General features: G+C 36.0%; 1 protein-coding gene across 5 annotated transcripts in view; it reads left to right on the top strand.

The window, feature by feature from the left end:
• Positions 1–13,529, top strand: part of ERCC8 (ERCC excision repair 8, CSA ubiquitin ligase complex subunit) — a 56,186-nt gene that overhangs the window by 19,586 nt on the left and 23,071 nt on the right. For all 5 annotated transcript variants that reach the window (XM_070476727.1, XM_020907825.2, XM_020907814.2 and 2 more), the window contains 5 exons: positions 1,744–1,825; positions 3,417–3,485; positions 5,339–5,405; positions 8,324–8,424; positions 9,497–9,621. In XM_070476727.1, the coding sequence (XP_070332828.1) occupies positions 1,744–1,825; positions 3,417–3,485; positions 5,339–5,405; positions 8,324–8,424; positions 9,497–9,621 (444 nt within the window). The remainder of the gene's footprint in view (positions 1–1,743; positions 1,826–3,416; positions 3,486–5,338; positions 5,406–8,323; positions 8,425–9,496; positions 9,622–13,529) is intronic.

The following is a 13,529-nucleotide window of genomic DNA, read 5'->3' as shown; positions in this document are numbered from 1 at the left end:
TAAATTGATCTCCTTTTGCCTTCTGAACACATCCTAAATGTTGTATTCCCTACTTCAAGTTTCCTTCCCTATGAAACTTCTCCCTTCCCTTGTTCATGTTATAACTGGAAGTTTTATACTCTTTGGCCAACATCTTTCTATTTCTCCCAGCTCCAATAATCACCATTTTGTTCACTGTTTCTATCAGTTTGGCTTTTTAGGAGTCTGCTTGTAAGTGGTATACAGTATTTATTCCTCTCTTTTTGACTTACTTCACTTAGTATTTAATGCCCTTAATGTCTATCTATATTGTCACAAGTGGCAGAATTTCATTCTTTCTCATGGCTGAATAACATTCCATCATATATATATGTGCGTGTGTGTATACATATCAGGTCTTCTTTATCCCTTCGTGTGTTGATGGGTACTTCGGTTGTTTCCATGATTTGGCCATTATAAACAGTGCTGTTAAAAACGTGAGGATGCAGCTATCTCTTTTGCGACAGTGATTTCATTTCCTTTGGATATATAACCACAAGTGGGATCACTGGATCATATGGTTCTAATTTTTTGGAACCTCCATATTGTTTTCTATAATGGCTACACTAATTTACATTCCCTCTAATAATCACAGAGGTTTCCTTTTATACATATCCTTGCCAGCATTTGTTATCTCTTTTTGATAATAGATATTCTAACAGATGTGAGGTGATATCTCATTGTGGTTTTGATTTGCATTTTCCTGATGATTAGTGAAGAGACGTGGTTTCTGTCTCTCTGTGGGTTGGGAAGATCCCCCGGAGAAGAAAGTGGCAACCCACTCCAGTATTCTTGCCTAGAAAATCCCATGGACAGAGGAGCCTGGTGGACTATAGTCCACGGGATCACCAAGAGTCAGACACAACTGCAGCGACTGAGCATGCACGCAGTCTGCACTATTATAAGGTTTTCTTAAAAAAAAAAAAAAAAGGTTTTCTCACCTTCATGAGGCGGAGGTCAGCTGACTGCAGCCAATAGGCCAAGTGTGTGCTCTCGGCCAAGGCTTCTCATGGACTCTTTTTTTGTAAACAAAGTGTTACTGTAACAGACATCCTCATTTATTGTCTGTGGCCACTTTGACTCTGCAGTGACAGAAATGAGTAGTTGGTCTTCAAAGCCTAAAATATTTACAATCTGACCCTTTACTAAAAAAGTTTGTTGACCTCTGCTGTAGTTAAACCTGGATATAGGTGCACAGAAGGCAGACATTTGGAGTCATCCAGGGTTGAGGCCTTGACAGGTGAGATGATGATGGCAAAGGAGTTGAAGATCCTGGAGCTGAAACATTCAACCTTGGAATCCAAGCTGGAAGGAGGAAAAGTGAAGACAGGAGGAATGGATAGAGCTGCTAGGCTTGGTTTGGGTGTCTTAGATGTGGTTGGGGGAGCTGAAATGATATAAAGTTCTGGTCATATGTAACTGAAATATGTGATTTCAAAGGAGGAGCAGTTTTATGTGGTGAGAGTGTCCCAGGTGTGGTAGCTGAGGTTATATGGAACTGAGAGGCAGAGTACTGACTAGATCGTCTGTAGGTGCTGAAGTTCTGCAGAATGGAGCAGAAAGAAAGATGGTGAACCAGGAGGTTATCTTCTCTTAATCTCTGGAATTTATTAGAGAAAAATAAATTGTTAACAATTTAAAAGCTACTAACAGTGTAACAATAAGTAAATAGAAAATTTGCTGCTTTTGTGATTACACTTATTTTAAATGTCTTTTGATTACCAGATTGCCGATGTATTTAATTTTGAAGAAACAGTTTATAGTCATCATATGTCTCCAGTCGCCACCAAGCACTCTTTGGTAGCAGGTTTGTATTTGTGTTCTTTTTTTTTTTTTTTAGCATCCTGAAAACTTTTTCCCTTTTAATATCTAGTTAGTTTTGATATAAACATTTTAACCCAGATGAAGATCACAATTCTTTAAAAAAAACAAAAACTTAAATATATATTAGCATTTATATTCATTCCATTTAACAGATATTGTACAAGTCAGGCACCATGCTAGATTTCAGAGTGGCTAGGATTTGAAGACTAAGAAAGCACATTTCTGGGACTTCCCTGGTGGCTCAGTGATATAGAGTCTGCCTGCCAGTGCAGGAGGCATGGGTTCAATCCCTAGTCCAGGAGGATCCCACATGCCACAGAGCAGCTAAGCACATGTGCCACCACTGTGGAGCCTGTGCTCTGGAGCCTGGGAACCGCAGCTGCTGAGCCTCTCACACCATGACTGCTGAAGCCTGTGTGCCTCGAGCCAGTGCCCTGCAACAAGGGGAGCCGCTGCGAGAAAAGCTGTGCACTGTATCTAGAGAGTAGCCCCACTCGCCACACCCAGAGGAAAAGGCCGCACAGCACCAAAGACTTAGCACAGCCGAAGAGTAAATGTATAAATAAGTAAAAATAAAATGATGAAAACCAGTATCATTTGTGCGGTGTTTTTAAGAAAGAAAGAAAGCACATTTCTGTTCCCTTAAGAATTGCTTTTTTTCCCTCTGGTAGCTCAGCTGATAAAGAATCCTCCTGCAATGCGGGAGACCTGGGTTTGGAAGATTCCCTGGAGAAGGGAAAGGCTACCCACTCCTGTATTCTTTCCTGGAGAATTCCATGGACTGTATAGTCTGTGGGGTTGCAAAGAATTGGACAGGATTGAGTGACTTTCTCTTTCAAGAATTTTTTTAAACCACCAAAGTTCAAGGATTCTATGTAAACAAAATTTGGCAGCCTTTCATTCAACATAGTAAAACAAATGACTTCCTTCTCTCTGAGAATGTGTGATTCAAATTAAACATCCATTTTTATGAAAGCACCTACAACAAAAATTTTGATGTATGAAGATGAAAAAATATTTTTCTAGTATCAGGCATCAGGTCCCTGTGATATTATTTCTGTGGCACTGCATGAATCTCCTCACCTCTGGACATTAGTCAGCTGCTTCATCTGCAAAGCGTTTGGGCACTAACTCATCTTTGAAGCTCACTCAGTCTGTGTCTAGAGTTTCTGTGAATCTGTTACTACTGCATTATTAACATGGAACAACTAAGCTATTAAAATGATTTAAGTGATAAAATAATGTAGAATTATAAACACATTGTACCAGTACACATTTCCTGGTTTTGATACTGTACTATAGTTACCTAACATATAACCTTTGGGACAACCTGGGTGAAGGCTACATAGGGCCTCTTTGCACTATCTTTGCAGCTTCCTGTGAATCTATTGTAATGACATATGACTACAACTAAAATAATTTTCTAGTTATAACATAAAAAACTATAGTATTAACACACATTTTTATATTTCTGCAAGTGAAAATGTCATGATTCATAATGGTAGTTTCTTATTTCCTTTTGGTGATCATTTATAATTAAATTATCTTAAACCATTTTGGTTTTGTTTTTACAGTTGGTACTAGAGGACCCAAAGTACAACTTTGTGACTTGAAGTCTGGATCCTGTTCCCACATTCTACAGGGTATTTTATTTGAAACAACTACTACTTTGAGTAAACCATTCAATAAAATGAAACATTACTAACAATGCAGTCTTTGTAAATGACATGACTGATGTATTTTGTGTTGTTAGAAGTCAACAGGGAAATAAAGATCCTTCTGTGCATTATTCTTATAAAACTAAACTATTAAGGAGACATTTATATGAACAATGGCTGCAGGGGAAGCTTAAAGGATACAGAAAGTCAAACTCAAAACCTTGTGTTAGTTCTACTTTGAAAAAAATGAACTACTTATGAAACTTAAATCAATACAGCTGTCTCTATGAGCATTATTTAATATTGTTCTAGCTGAGTAGATGTTCTTAATATTTAGGTACTTCTTTTCTCAATAAAAATATTTTAGAAAAAATATTGAAATAAAATATGGTAAAGGTTTACCACCTTAAATTATTTTTGCTACTTTTTTTTATCAGTATTAGATTGTCTAATTCTAAACAGTGAAAAAATAGGACATAATTCAGAAATTCTGTTTGTATTCATCTCTGAGAAACACATAGTAAATATATTAGGAAAACTTGATGAGATGGATAACATCGGTTTTATATTATGAATCTCTATGAAATATACTAAGTAGATGAAAATATATAATTTGAATAGTTAGGTAGAAATGATTTAAAATGCTGAATTCACTTGTCCTATGAACTTATCACTTGTGCTGTAAACAAAAATTTTTATATAAATGCTTTTTACAATTATGAATTAAAGTAATCTTTTCTGTTACAACTTTCTGAAAAACGTTAGGAAACATTTTTAGTCTTCAGAATGTTTGTCAGGGAGTGTTTGACGGGAGGATTCCGACGTGCTGTCTCTCATGACTCCTTTGTCCCTCTTCAAGCGGAACAGCACGCTGCTCCCAGGGTCTGAGGTCATTGTGTGAGGCAGGCTTGGGTCTCCTTTAGTAAACATTCTCTTTAGGACAAAACTGCTTAGTCTTGCTCCCCCTTCTTGAGATATGGATTGTCTCCTGACCTTGTGGCTAACATTACCCCTTGTTCCCTTGGTAACGGGTGCTGTACGTATGGTTTGCTGAATTCTGTCATTCCCGAAAGAAGTTTCTCGTACTGCAGCCGGTATATACTCATAGAAAAATCATTAAAGCACCTTTGTTCCATTAGACCTTAGGTCCCCAGGTCTTTTTTGTTTCTCTCTCTCTCTCTCTCTTTTTCCGGCTGATTCTCTGGAGCATGGAGACCTGTAGTGCTCACTTTCCTGCCCAGGCTTCTAAGACCCTCTTGAGAAGGCACTTTGTGCCTTCACCCTCTGGAGAGGGTGCATGGTGCCTTCATGAGCGATGCAAGTCCTGTGTCAAGGGCTTTATTGGTCCTCTGCGTAAACCAGGGAATATCAGCCTCTTTCTCTCTTTTACTTTCTTATTGTCAACTCCATACCATCAGGTTCCAGTCCATTAAAGGACCACAACAAATGTTTGTCTTGTATGGCCTGTTGCAGGGATTTTGTTGTAGAGATACATAAGTAAGCTTGAGCTATGTCATTTATTGATGGACTGACCTACTAGGCTAACAGCTATATTTAAAAAGACAAACTCACTTGCTCTGGCTGTTCTTTCCAAAGCAAACCCAAGCCTTTTATAATAAAATACCATATGTGAGGAATGCCCCATAGACTTCACATTAGTATTTAAATATAGATTATTATAAATGTGAAAAAAATGATTATATCAGTTCACTTTTAAAATTTAGTCTGTGCTTTCTTCATAATCAGGCAAAGTTAATTACACTATATCTTGTGATATTTCAAAAGATTTGAAAATGCGTATTTCAAAATGCAAGTCATTATATACAGTTGTTTTGCAGGTCACAGACAAGAAATATTGGCAGTTTCCTGGTCACCACGTTATGAACATATCTTGGCAACTGCAAGGTAAAATGCAAACTATTTGGGTTTGAGATTAATAATTAGGGATAAGCATTTTGAAAAGATTGTTTTTTGCTAGGTACATTTTTAGCTATTAAGTAAGTCCTGAAAAATAATTGAATTAAAGATTTTAATTCATATTACCAAATAAAATCTTTCTATTCATCATAATCCTAATCCTGACTATCCAACTTGAAGATCCTCATTTTTAAAAACAGGTAACAACTGAATCTATGTAGCAAGGCAAAACTCTTAATACTACCCATGAAACACTGTGCTGTGTCATTTTTGCCTGCAGAAGTGTTGCACTCTGTTAATTTAAAATTAGTAGCATTTTAATTCATTTTCTTTTAACCCAAAATTATTTTAAGTCTGATTCATCACTTCCATCCACATTCATTGATTCAATTTACTGACAATTAATGATTCCTGTCATGTGCCAAGCATTGTACCAGGGACACAGAGATAGCACAGGCAGAGTCCCTCCAAGAAGGTAATAGTGTAATGAGGGAGTATAGTCAGAAAAATCAGTGGTTGCAGGACATCCTGAAAAATGCTTTAGGAGAGGTACATCTCTGAGAGGTTCAGTATGGGAAGAAAGAACAAGAGCACTTTACTCTTGAGGATCATAGGGTTTGGGGGTTTTGTTTGCTGGAAGGAAGAGTCTTGTATATTTGAATGCTGAGGGAAGAGTATTGGTGGAGAGAAATTAGTGAAGATAAGAAATGGAGAGAGTAATTGGTATATCAGGACCTTGAATAGACAGGCGAAGATAATATCAAGGGTCCCATTAGAAGGGGGACACTTAATCTGGCACATGAAGGGCACCATAACTACATGCAAGGAGGAAATAGTAAGTGTCAATACAATTAAATTTGTGACTTTGGCAGAGAAGTTCAAGAAATGCAAACCCAGTTTCTTGTATTTTAGAACTTGATGTCATCTGTTGAAAATACATAGATGCAGTGTTCAGAGAAGGTAGTAAAGGTTTGAAATAGAAGTTTTAATGAATGAAAGAGGGAGCTGATTAGGGACACATAGAATTGCTGGTCAGTATTGTCTTCTCTGTTGAAGGTGTAGTGCACTGCTGTGCTATGACACAGAAAATAAAACATTGAATGACACAGACTTAACAGTTGTTTAAAAGTTGGTAGTCATAGGTATAAGGAACGTAATAAAATCACTAGAAGGCTTATAAGAGGGATCAATGACCTAGATAGATGTATGAGTGTCAAACAGAAAAATTTGAAACTTGAAGGGATAGGAAGTAGTAATCAAATTTTGATATAGACATTTTAATAAAACTTTTTGCAGAAGAATTATTAGAAAAACTACTTTTTTAGGTTTATAAAGAAATGTATCTGTATTTTTGTAAAGCTGCCAGCCCTCCTTTTCTGTCACAGTTTAGTCCCCAGAGAAACTTGTGTTAATAGTTTGCAGAATGTGACATTGAAATTTGTAATTTCTGAAGTAGAATAAAGTCTAGTTATGTAGCCGCAAGGTGCAAGTGTTAGTCTCTCAGTCATGTCTGACTGCGATCCCATGGACTGTAGCCATGGAATCCTCTATCTCTCTATGAAATTGAATTCTCCAGGGAAGAATACTGGAGTGGGGTGCCATTCCCTTCTCCAGGGGATCTTCTCGACCCAGGGATCTAACCGAACCCTGATCTGCATTGCAGGCAGTTTATTTACCGTTTGAGCCACCAAGGAAGCCTCAGTGTAGCCGCAAGAGGTTGCTAAAGAGGTGTGAAGGTGAGGAGCTAGGCGTTGGGTATGTTCCATGCTAGAGTGGATTTACATTGTTTTCTAATTTGGTTTTCCTCAAATCAAGAGGGAGACTTAGAGGCTTTCAATTCTCAGAGTACCCCAGGAATTCGAATCAGTTCCAGAATGGACCTTGTAGTCAGTGTTAGGAGTCAGATATGTCCAAATATAATGTTTCAGAAGAGACTTACGTCTTCAGACTCTACCACTGCAGACCTATTCCCCTGTTGACAAGAAAGAAAACCAATTGAGAATGGGAAACACTAACTTTTTGCCAGCTATTTCAGTTGGCTAGGTTTGCTTTGCTTGTGATCTGTGAAAAGAATCAAAGTTACAGAAAGAGCTAAACCCTGTATATATACATTTTAAAAGATTTTAAATGAGAAATAGGCTTATAAAATGCAGTGTAATGCTCTTCTTGATTAAAATGGCCTAGATAAACCCAATGGGTTAAAATATTATTAAGGGCTTTCTGAGGATATGATAGCATGCTTGAACTGATTTATGTTTTCCCTTGGAGTAGTTTAGAAGCTGAAATTGGTTTATGATCATGGTTTTGCCTTTTTCTTTTCACTTGAAGTAAAATGCAAATAAGTCTCTAATTCTAAGAGACATTAAATGTATTTCCTTTGTTTTGGCAAAGATTGATTTGAGTACAGGAAATCAAATAAAAATATATTGTCCTTATTATTCACCTTATTTTCAGTTTTTTTTTCAAATAAAAAGAAAAACTATTCCTACCAAATGAATTCTTAAGCAAAGTGAAATTAGTTCACTGCATGATTCTGTAAGCATTTGAATAACAAGCAATAGAAAGGATATGGGGATTTAGCAGCAAACTTACCAAGGAAAAAAGCTCTTAGCCTGCCTTGTCTTTGGAGAGAAGGATGCTCATGTCATTAAAAACAACAGAAAGAGCAACAGAATCCCTTGTGATTTAAAAAAGATTACTTTTTTTTTCTGTTTTTTTTTTTCACTTTGTGCTTCTATTGACTACTGGGTATTTGCTGGAAAGGCAAAAGTATAGCCACCCAAATATACAAGTGCATTTGTGCTAATACACTGAGAGTCTGTATGCCAATAATATAGGAAAGGTGGGTGAGGAGCAGAGTCCTTATCCTAGCTATGTATGTCAATGTAACATTTATTTTCTCTCAGTGCTGACAGTAGAGCAAAATTATGGGATGTGAGGAGAGCATCAGGATGCTTGATAACTCTTGATCAGCATAATGGGAAAAAGTCGCAAGCAGCTGAATCAGGTAATGAAAAGTGCATTAATATATGAATATGACATTGACAGTATTTTTATATTGAAAAATTTGAATTGAAACCAGATAATAAATATATTGAAAAATTATAGATTTTATATGTTTTTAAAAAAGCATTCACAATGAATCGATTGCTAAATTTACATCAACTAACTATGGTTGTCTCCCTCAAAATACAAGTGTGTCATTCCTTCTGTTCCTGAATTTTTTAATGTATCGGTAGAAACTTTTTTTTTGCTCACATGAGGCCAACTAACAACACAAATTCAGTACCATTTAGGAAGTTATAATAAATTAAAGGAATGGTAACATTTTGTGGCAAGTTTGTCACAAAATTTGTGGTTGTATGAAATTTGAATCCACTGCAATCTAGGAGACAAAGTAATTCAATTGCATTTTTACAATAGAGTGTAATTTCTATGTATATTAAAATTCTGATTTAGAATTATATTTGGACCAGAAATACATTCAGATGAACTATTTAAAACCTATGTTTGTTTTAATAATTTTTTAAATTAAGTTAATCAGACTATTGAGGATTATGCTTTCTTAAACCCGTTCATTTTGAAAGTAATATCACTTTTGATTGAGACTGGAACAGTTATCTTTAAGAAGGAAATACTGATATTATTGATTTTTAATAGTCCATGAAATGATTTTTAGATTGAAAATAGAGTATTAATATATAAGAAGTTTAAAAGGTATTTAATTTAAAATTTTACTGATAGTTTCTGTATTTAATTAGGTTTCATAGCACAGCTTACCTCCTGAAGAAAAATTTTATTTGGCAACATTTTTTCCCTTTGCTTTTCCTGTTTTCCTCTATTATTATGGTTCTAATTGTATAGCTTATCATATTCAAATAATCAAAAGGGATGATTAATTTTAAATATAATCAACTTACGTATTTTAAGTAGTTCAGATAGTTGTCCTTTACTGTATTTAAAGGACATTATGTGTTTAATGTCCTTAATGTGTTTAATATATTTAATAACTATGTCATCAAGCATTACCTGTGTTGAATTTATAAGAAGAGTAATCTGAATTGTGTTTTTCATTGCAGCAAACACTGCTCATAATGGAAAGGTTAACGGCTTATGTTTTACAAGTGATGGTCTTCACCTACTCACTGTTGGCACAGATAATCGAATGAGGCTCTGGAATAGTTCCAATGGAGAAAATACACTAGTAAGACATTTTTAATGTCTTTTTAATGTCTTTTTGGATGTACATTGAAGAAATGGATCTTTGACATACACTTGGTGTTTTTCTGTAGATTTAACTTTGTTTCTTGCCTCTGAATCATAGCTTTCACTTTATGTTTCCATTAGTGAACTAGTAATTCTCAACTCCGGACAATCCACTGCACCTTACCCCCACTACACTCTCCTCACTTAGTGGAGAATCACTGCTCTGCTGAGCCACTGTGCATAATGGGAATGTGCCATGTCTCTTAAGTATGTTGAAGAAGAATAAAAGATTGAGAACAACTGATATAAATTAAAACTATATAGTTAAATAGTCAAATTTTATATTGTATCTGACTTGTAAGTAAAATCCAAAATGAATGTTATAATGGCAAAATGTATGGCACTTTTAATACTGGAGTAGATGTGTTCTAAAAGTGCTGGATTCTTTTTTTTAATTGAAGTGTAATTTATTTCAATTTTGTGTTAGTTTCAGGTGTGCAGCAGAGTGATTCACTTAAGCATATGTACATATCTGTATATTTCTATTTTTCCAATTCTTTTCCTTTATAGGTGATTGTAAGATATTGTATATAGTACCCTGTGCTATGTAGTAAACTCTTGTTGTTTACATATTCTGTATATGGTGGTGTGTATCTATTAATCTATTAACAGCAACATCTATTGATCCCATACATCTAATATATCTGCCCCGCCCCACCCCACCCCACCTCACGCCCTCTTTGGTAACCATGACTTTGTTTTCTGTGTCTGTGGGTCTGTTTCTGTTTGGTAAATAACTTTATTTGTATAATTTTTTAGAATCCACATGTAAATGATAGCATATAATATTTATCTTTGACTCACTTCACTTAGTATGATAATCTCTAGGTTCATCCTTGTTGCTGCAAATGGCTTTTTTTTTTTAATGGCTGAGTAATATTCTAGTATGTGTGTGTGGGTGTGTGTATCTTTATCCATTTCATCTGTCAGTGGACATTTAGTTTGCTTCTGTGTCATACTATAAATAGTTACACTAGGAATATTGGGGTGCGTGTATCTTTTTGAATTAGCGTTTTCTTCTTTTCCAGATATATGTCTGGGAGTGGGGTTACTGGATCATATGATAACTCTATTTTCAGTTTATTAAGGAACAGCCATACTGTTTTCCATAGTGGCTGCACCAATGTACATTCCCACCAACAGTGTGGTTCCCTTTTCTCCACACCCTTTCCATGAAAGTGCTAGATTCTTATGTAGTAATTAATTTTTAGTACTTTTTAAAAATTTTATGTTATGGTCCTTACAAGATGTACCTCTTGTTTTAGTAACTTTCAGAATAGGCTTCCAAAAGTTTTTAATTTGGTGATAATACTAACAGCTAATCTTTATCAAGCACTTATATCCTAGTTACTATGCTAATAAAAATTATCTTATACTGTATAGGCCAGACTATATATGGCCTTATTTAATGACCACATCAACACTCTGTAGGTTCTTGTTATTATAATGTTATTATAATATCTATTTTACACATGAGTAAAATAAGACATAAAATTAGGTAACTTGCCTGAATTTACATAGCTAGAAAACAAGTTTGACTCTCGATTCCACTGTTACCATAATGCTGATTATACCCAGGCCCCTTAAAGCATTTATTAACTACCTTAAGGTTCATATTAATATTAAATCATATTCCTTTCTTTCATCCTTTCTAGCTAATTCTATCTTAAATATTCTATGTATTACTTTTATTATTAAAAACTAACTTTAAAGTCAGAATTGTTTGTGCTAGATTAGAGTTTGCTAATCCCTTATTCTTTATGAAATTCTCAGGCTGAAAATATAGGCATTGTGAGGTCTCATTTAGACTCTCCCATCCATTATATTGTACATGTCCCTAGTTAGGTCTTGCCTTCCTTTTCTCATTGTATTCATTGTTTAATAAGTATTTACTAAGTACTTCCTATATGTCAGGCAGTACTATACAGCAGTAGACAAACACAGAAAAGTTCTCTCCTTGTGGAGCTTACCTTCCAGGCAGAGAAAGAAAGACATCCATCATTCAAGCAATGGATAAATGGATGGGTGGATGGATTGGTAAAATATGTATTATGTGCAGTAAGTGCTATGAAGGGGCTTCCCTGGTGGCTTGGATGGTAGAGTCCACCTACAATGCAGGAGACCTGGGTTCAATCCCTGGGTTGGGAAGATTCCCTGGAGGAGGTCATGGCAACCCACTCCAGTATTCTTGCCTGGAGAACCCCCGTGGACAGAGGAGTCTGGGCTACAGTCCATGGGGTCACAAAGAGTCTGTCATGACTGAGCAGCTAAGCACAGCACAGCACAGCAGGTTCTATGAAGAAAAGCAAAGCAAGAAAAGGAACATAGAAAATATTGGGAAGTCGGAGTTGATGTTTTATATAGAGCAGTCAAGCTAGGTCTCACTCAGAAGATGACATTTGACCTGAAGGAAATGAAGGAGTCAGTCATCCAACTTCTGGTGGGGGGAAGCATTCCAGGAAGAAGGAAGAAAGTACAAAGACCTGCAGGCAGAAGCATGCTTGGGATACCCAAGGAACATGTATGTGGCTCTTGTGTTAGACTAGAGTAAGCAAAGGAGAGAGTAACAGGAGATGAGGAGCAGAAGGAACAGTGTACCAGAGCTTATAGGTTTATAGCCGTTTATGAGGGCTTTGGCTTTTTTTGTGGGTGAAATGGAAAGCTGCTCAAGGCTTTTGAGTGGAGAAGTGACAGTGTCACTTTGGAAAAGTAAGTTGACATGTGCATCAAAGGTGAATGTGATAGATATAAATGGTAATGAGTATATCCATAAATTGTGAATGTGATTTTATTCCATTTTTCTCTCCTTCTTGAAGGTGCTACTCATAATCTGTGGATTTTTGCTAGAAGTCCATATTTTGAATAGTGTGTTTATGATGGAATTATGTTAGTTGCTCAGTCATGTCCAACTCTTTGTGACCCCATGGACTGTAGCCTGCCAGGCTCCTCTGTTCTTGAAATTCTCTAGGCAAGAATACTGGATTGAGTAGCCATTCCCTTCTCCAGAGGATCTTTCCAAACCAGAGATTAAACCCCGGTCTCTTGCATTGCAGGTGGATTCTTTACTGTCTGAGCCACCAGGGAAGCCATTACAATGGATAATACATTTTAAAAAGGTCTTGATCAGAGAAAAAGTCATTCATGTAAAAATACTAGTGGCCCAGAAACTCACCTACAAAGACACTTAAAAAAATTGAGACACTGATCCCAGAAAAGTAATTCTTAGGGCAAACACGGTCTTTAAACATTTAATGGGCTGTCAGAATAGTAAATAAATTCCAGTCCTGCCATTTAGTAACTTGGGGATATTAGGCAATTTATTTAAGGTGAGTTTATGCAGGACTATGGTCAGTTTCAATGTCTCCATTTTGTAAATCAGGATTATTATGTACCTAAACAGTCATTGTAAGGGTAGAATGGAAGTAGGTAAAGAGTTGGACTATAACCTGCTGAGTAATAGGCATATCATAAATGATAACCATCTTCATTGTAGGGTGCTGCCTGCTGAGTAGTACCCTTACTATTTTGAGAAAAATGTGTAAGTATATGCTTCCAATGTGTCTATAATTATTTGTAAATTATATACACCTAGTGTTGAGTCTATATATTTTATTAAAGCTTACTTTCTATTTTTTTAGTTAAAAATGAAACAGAAATTCTCACATTTTCCTCTCACACCATAATGGATCATCTTACAGATTCCTTGAGGTGCCAGCTGCAATCTGGAGACCATTGCCTTGGAGTACAGAACACGTACCCACAGGCAAAATTCACAGAGAGATAGCTTTTGGCACAACAACAAAATTTTAAAATAACAATTCTGGTATTTACTGTTTTAGTTACTGA

The sequence above is a fragment of the Odocoileus virginianus genome, chromosome 14, assembly GCF_023699985.2.
Source record: "Odocoileus virginianus isolate 20LAN1187 ecotype Illinois chromosome 14, Ovbor_1.2, whole genome shotgun sequence".
In the NCBI taxonomy this organism is placed as follows: domain Eukaryota; kingdom Metazoa; phylum Chordata; class Mammalia; order Artiodactyla; family Cervidae; genus Odocoileus; species Odocoileus virginianus.
This window is presented reverse-complemented; position numbering and strand designations above follow the sequence as displayed.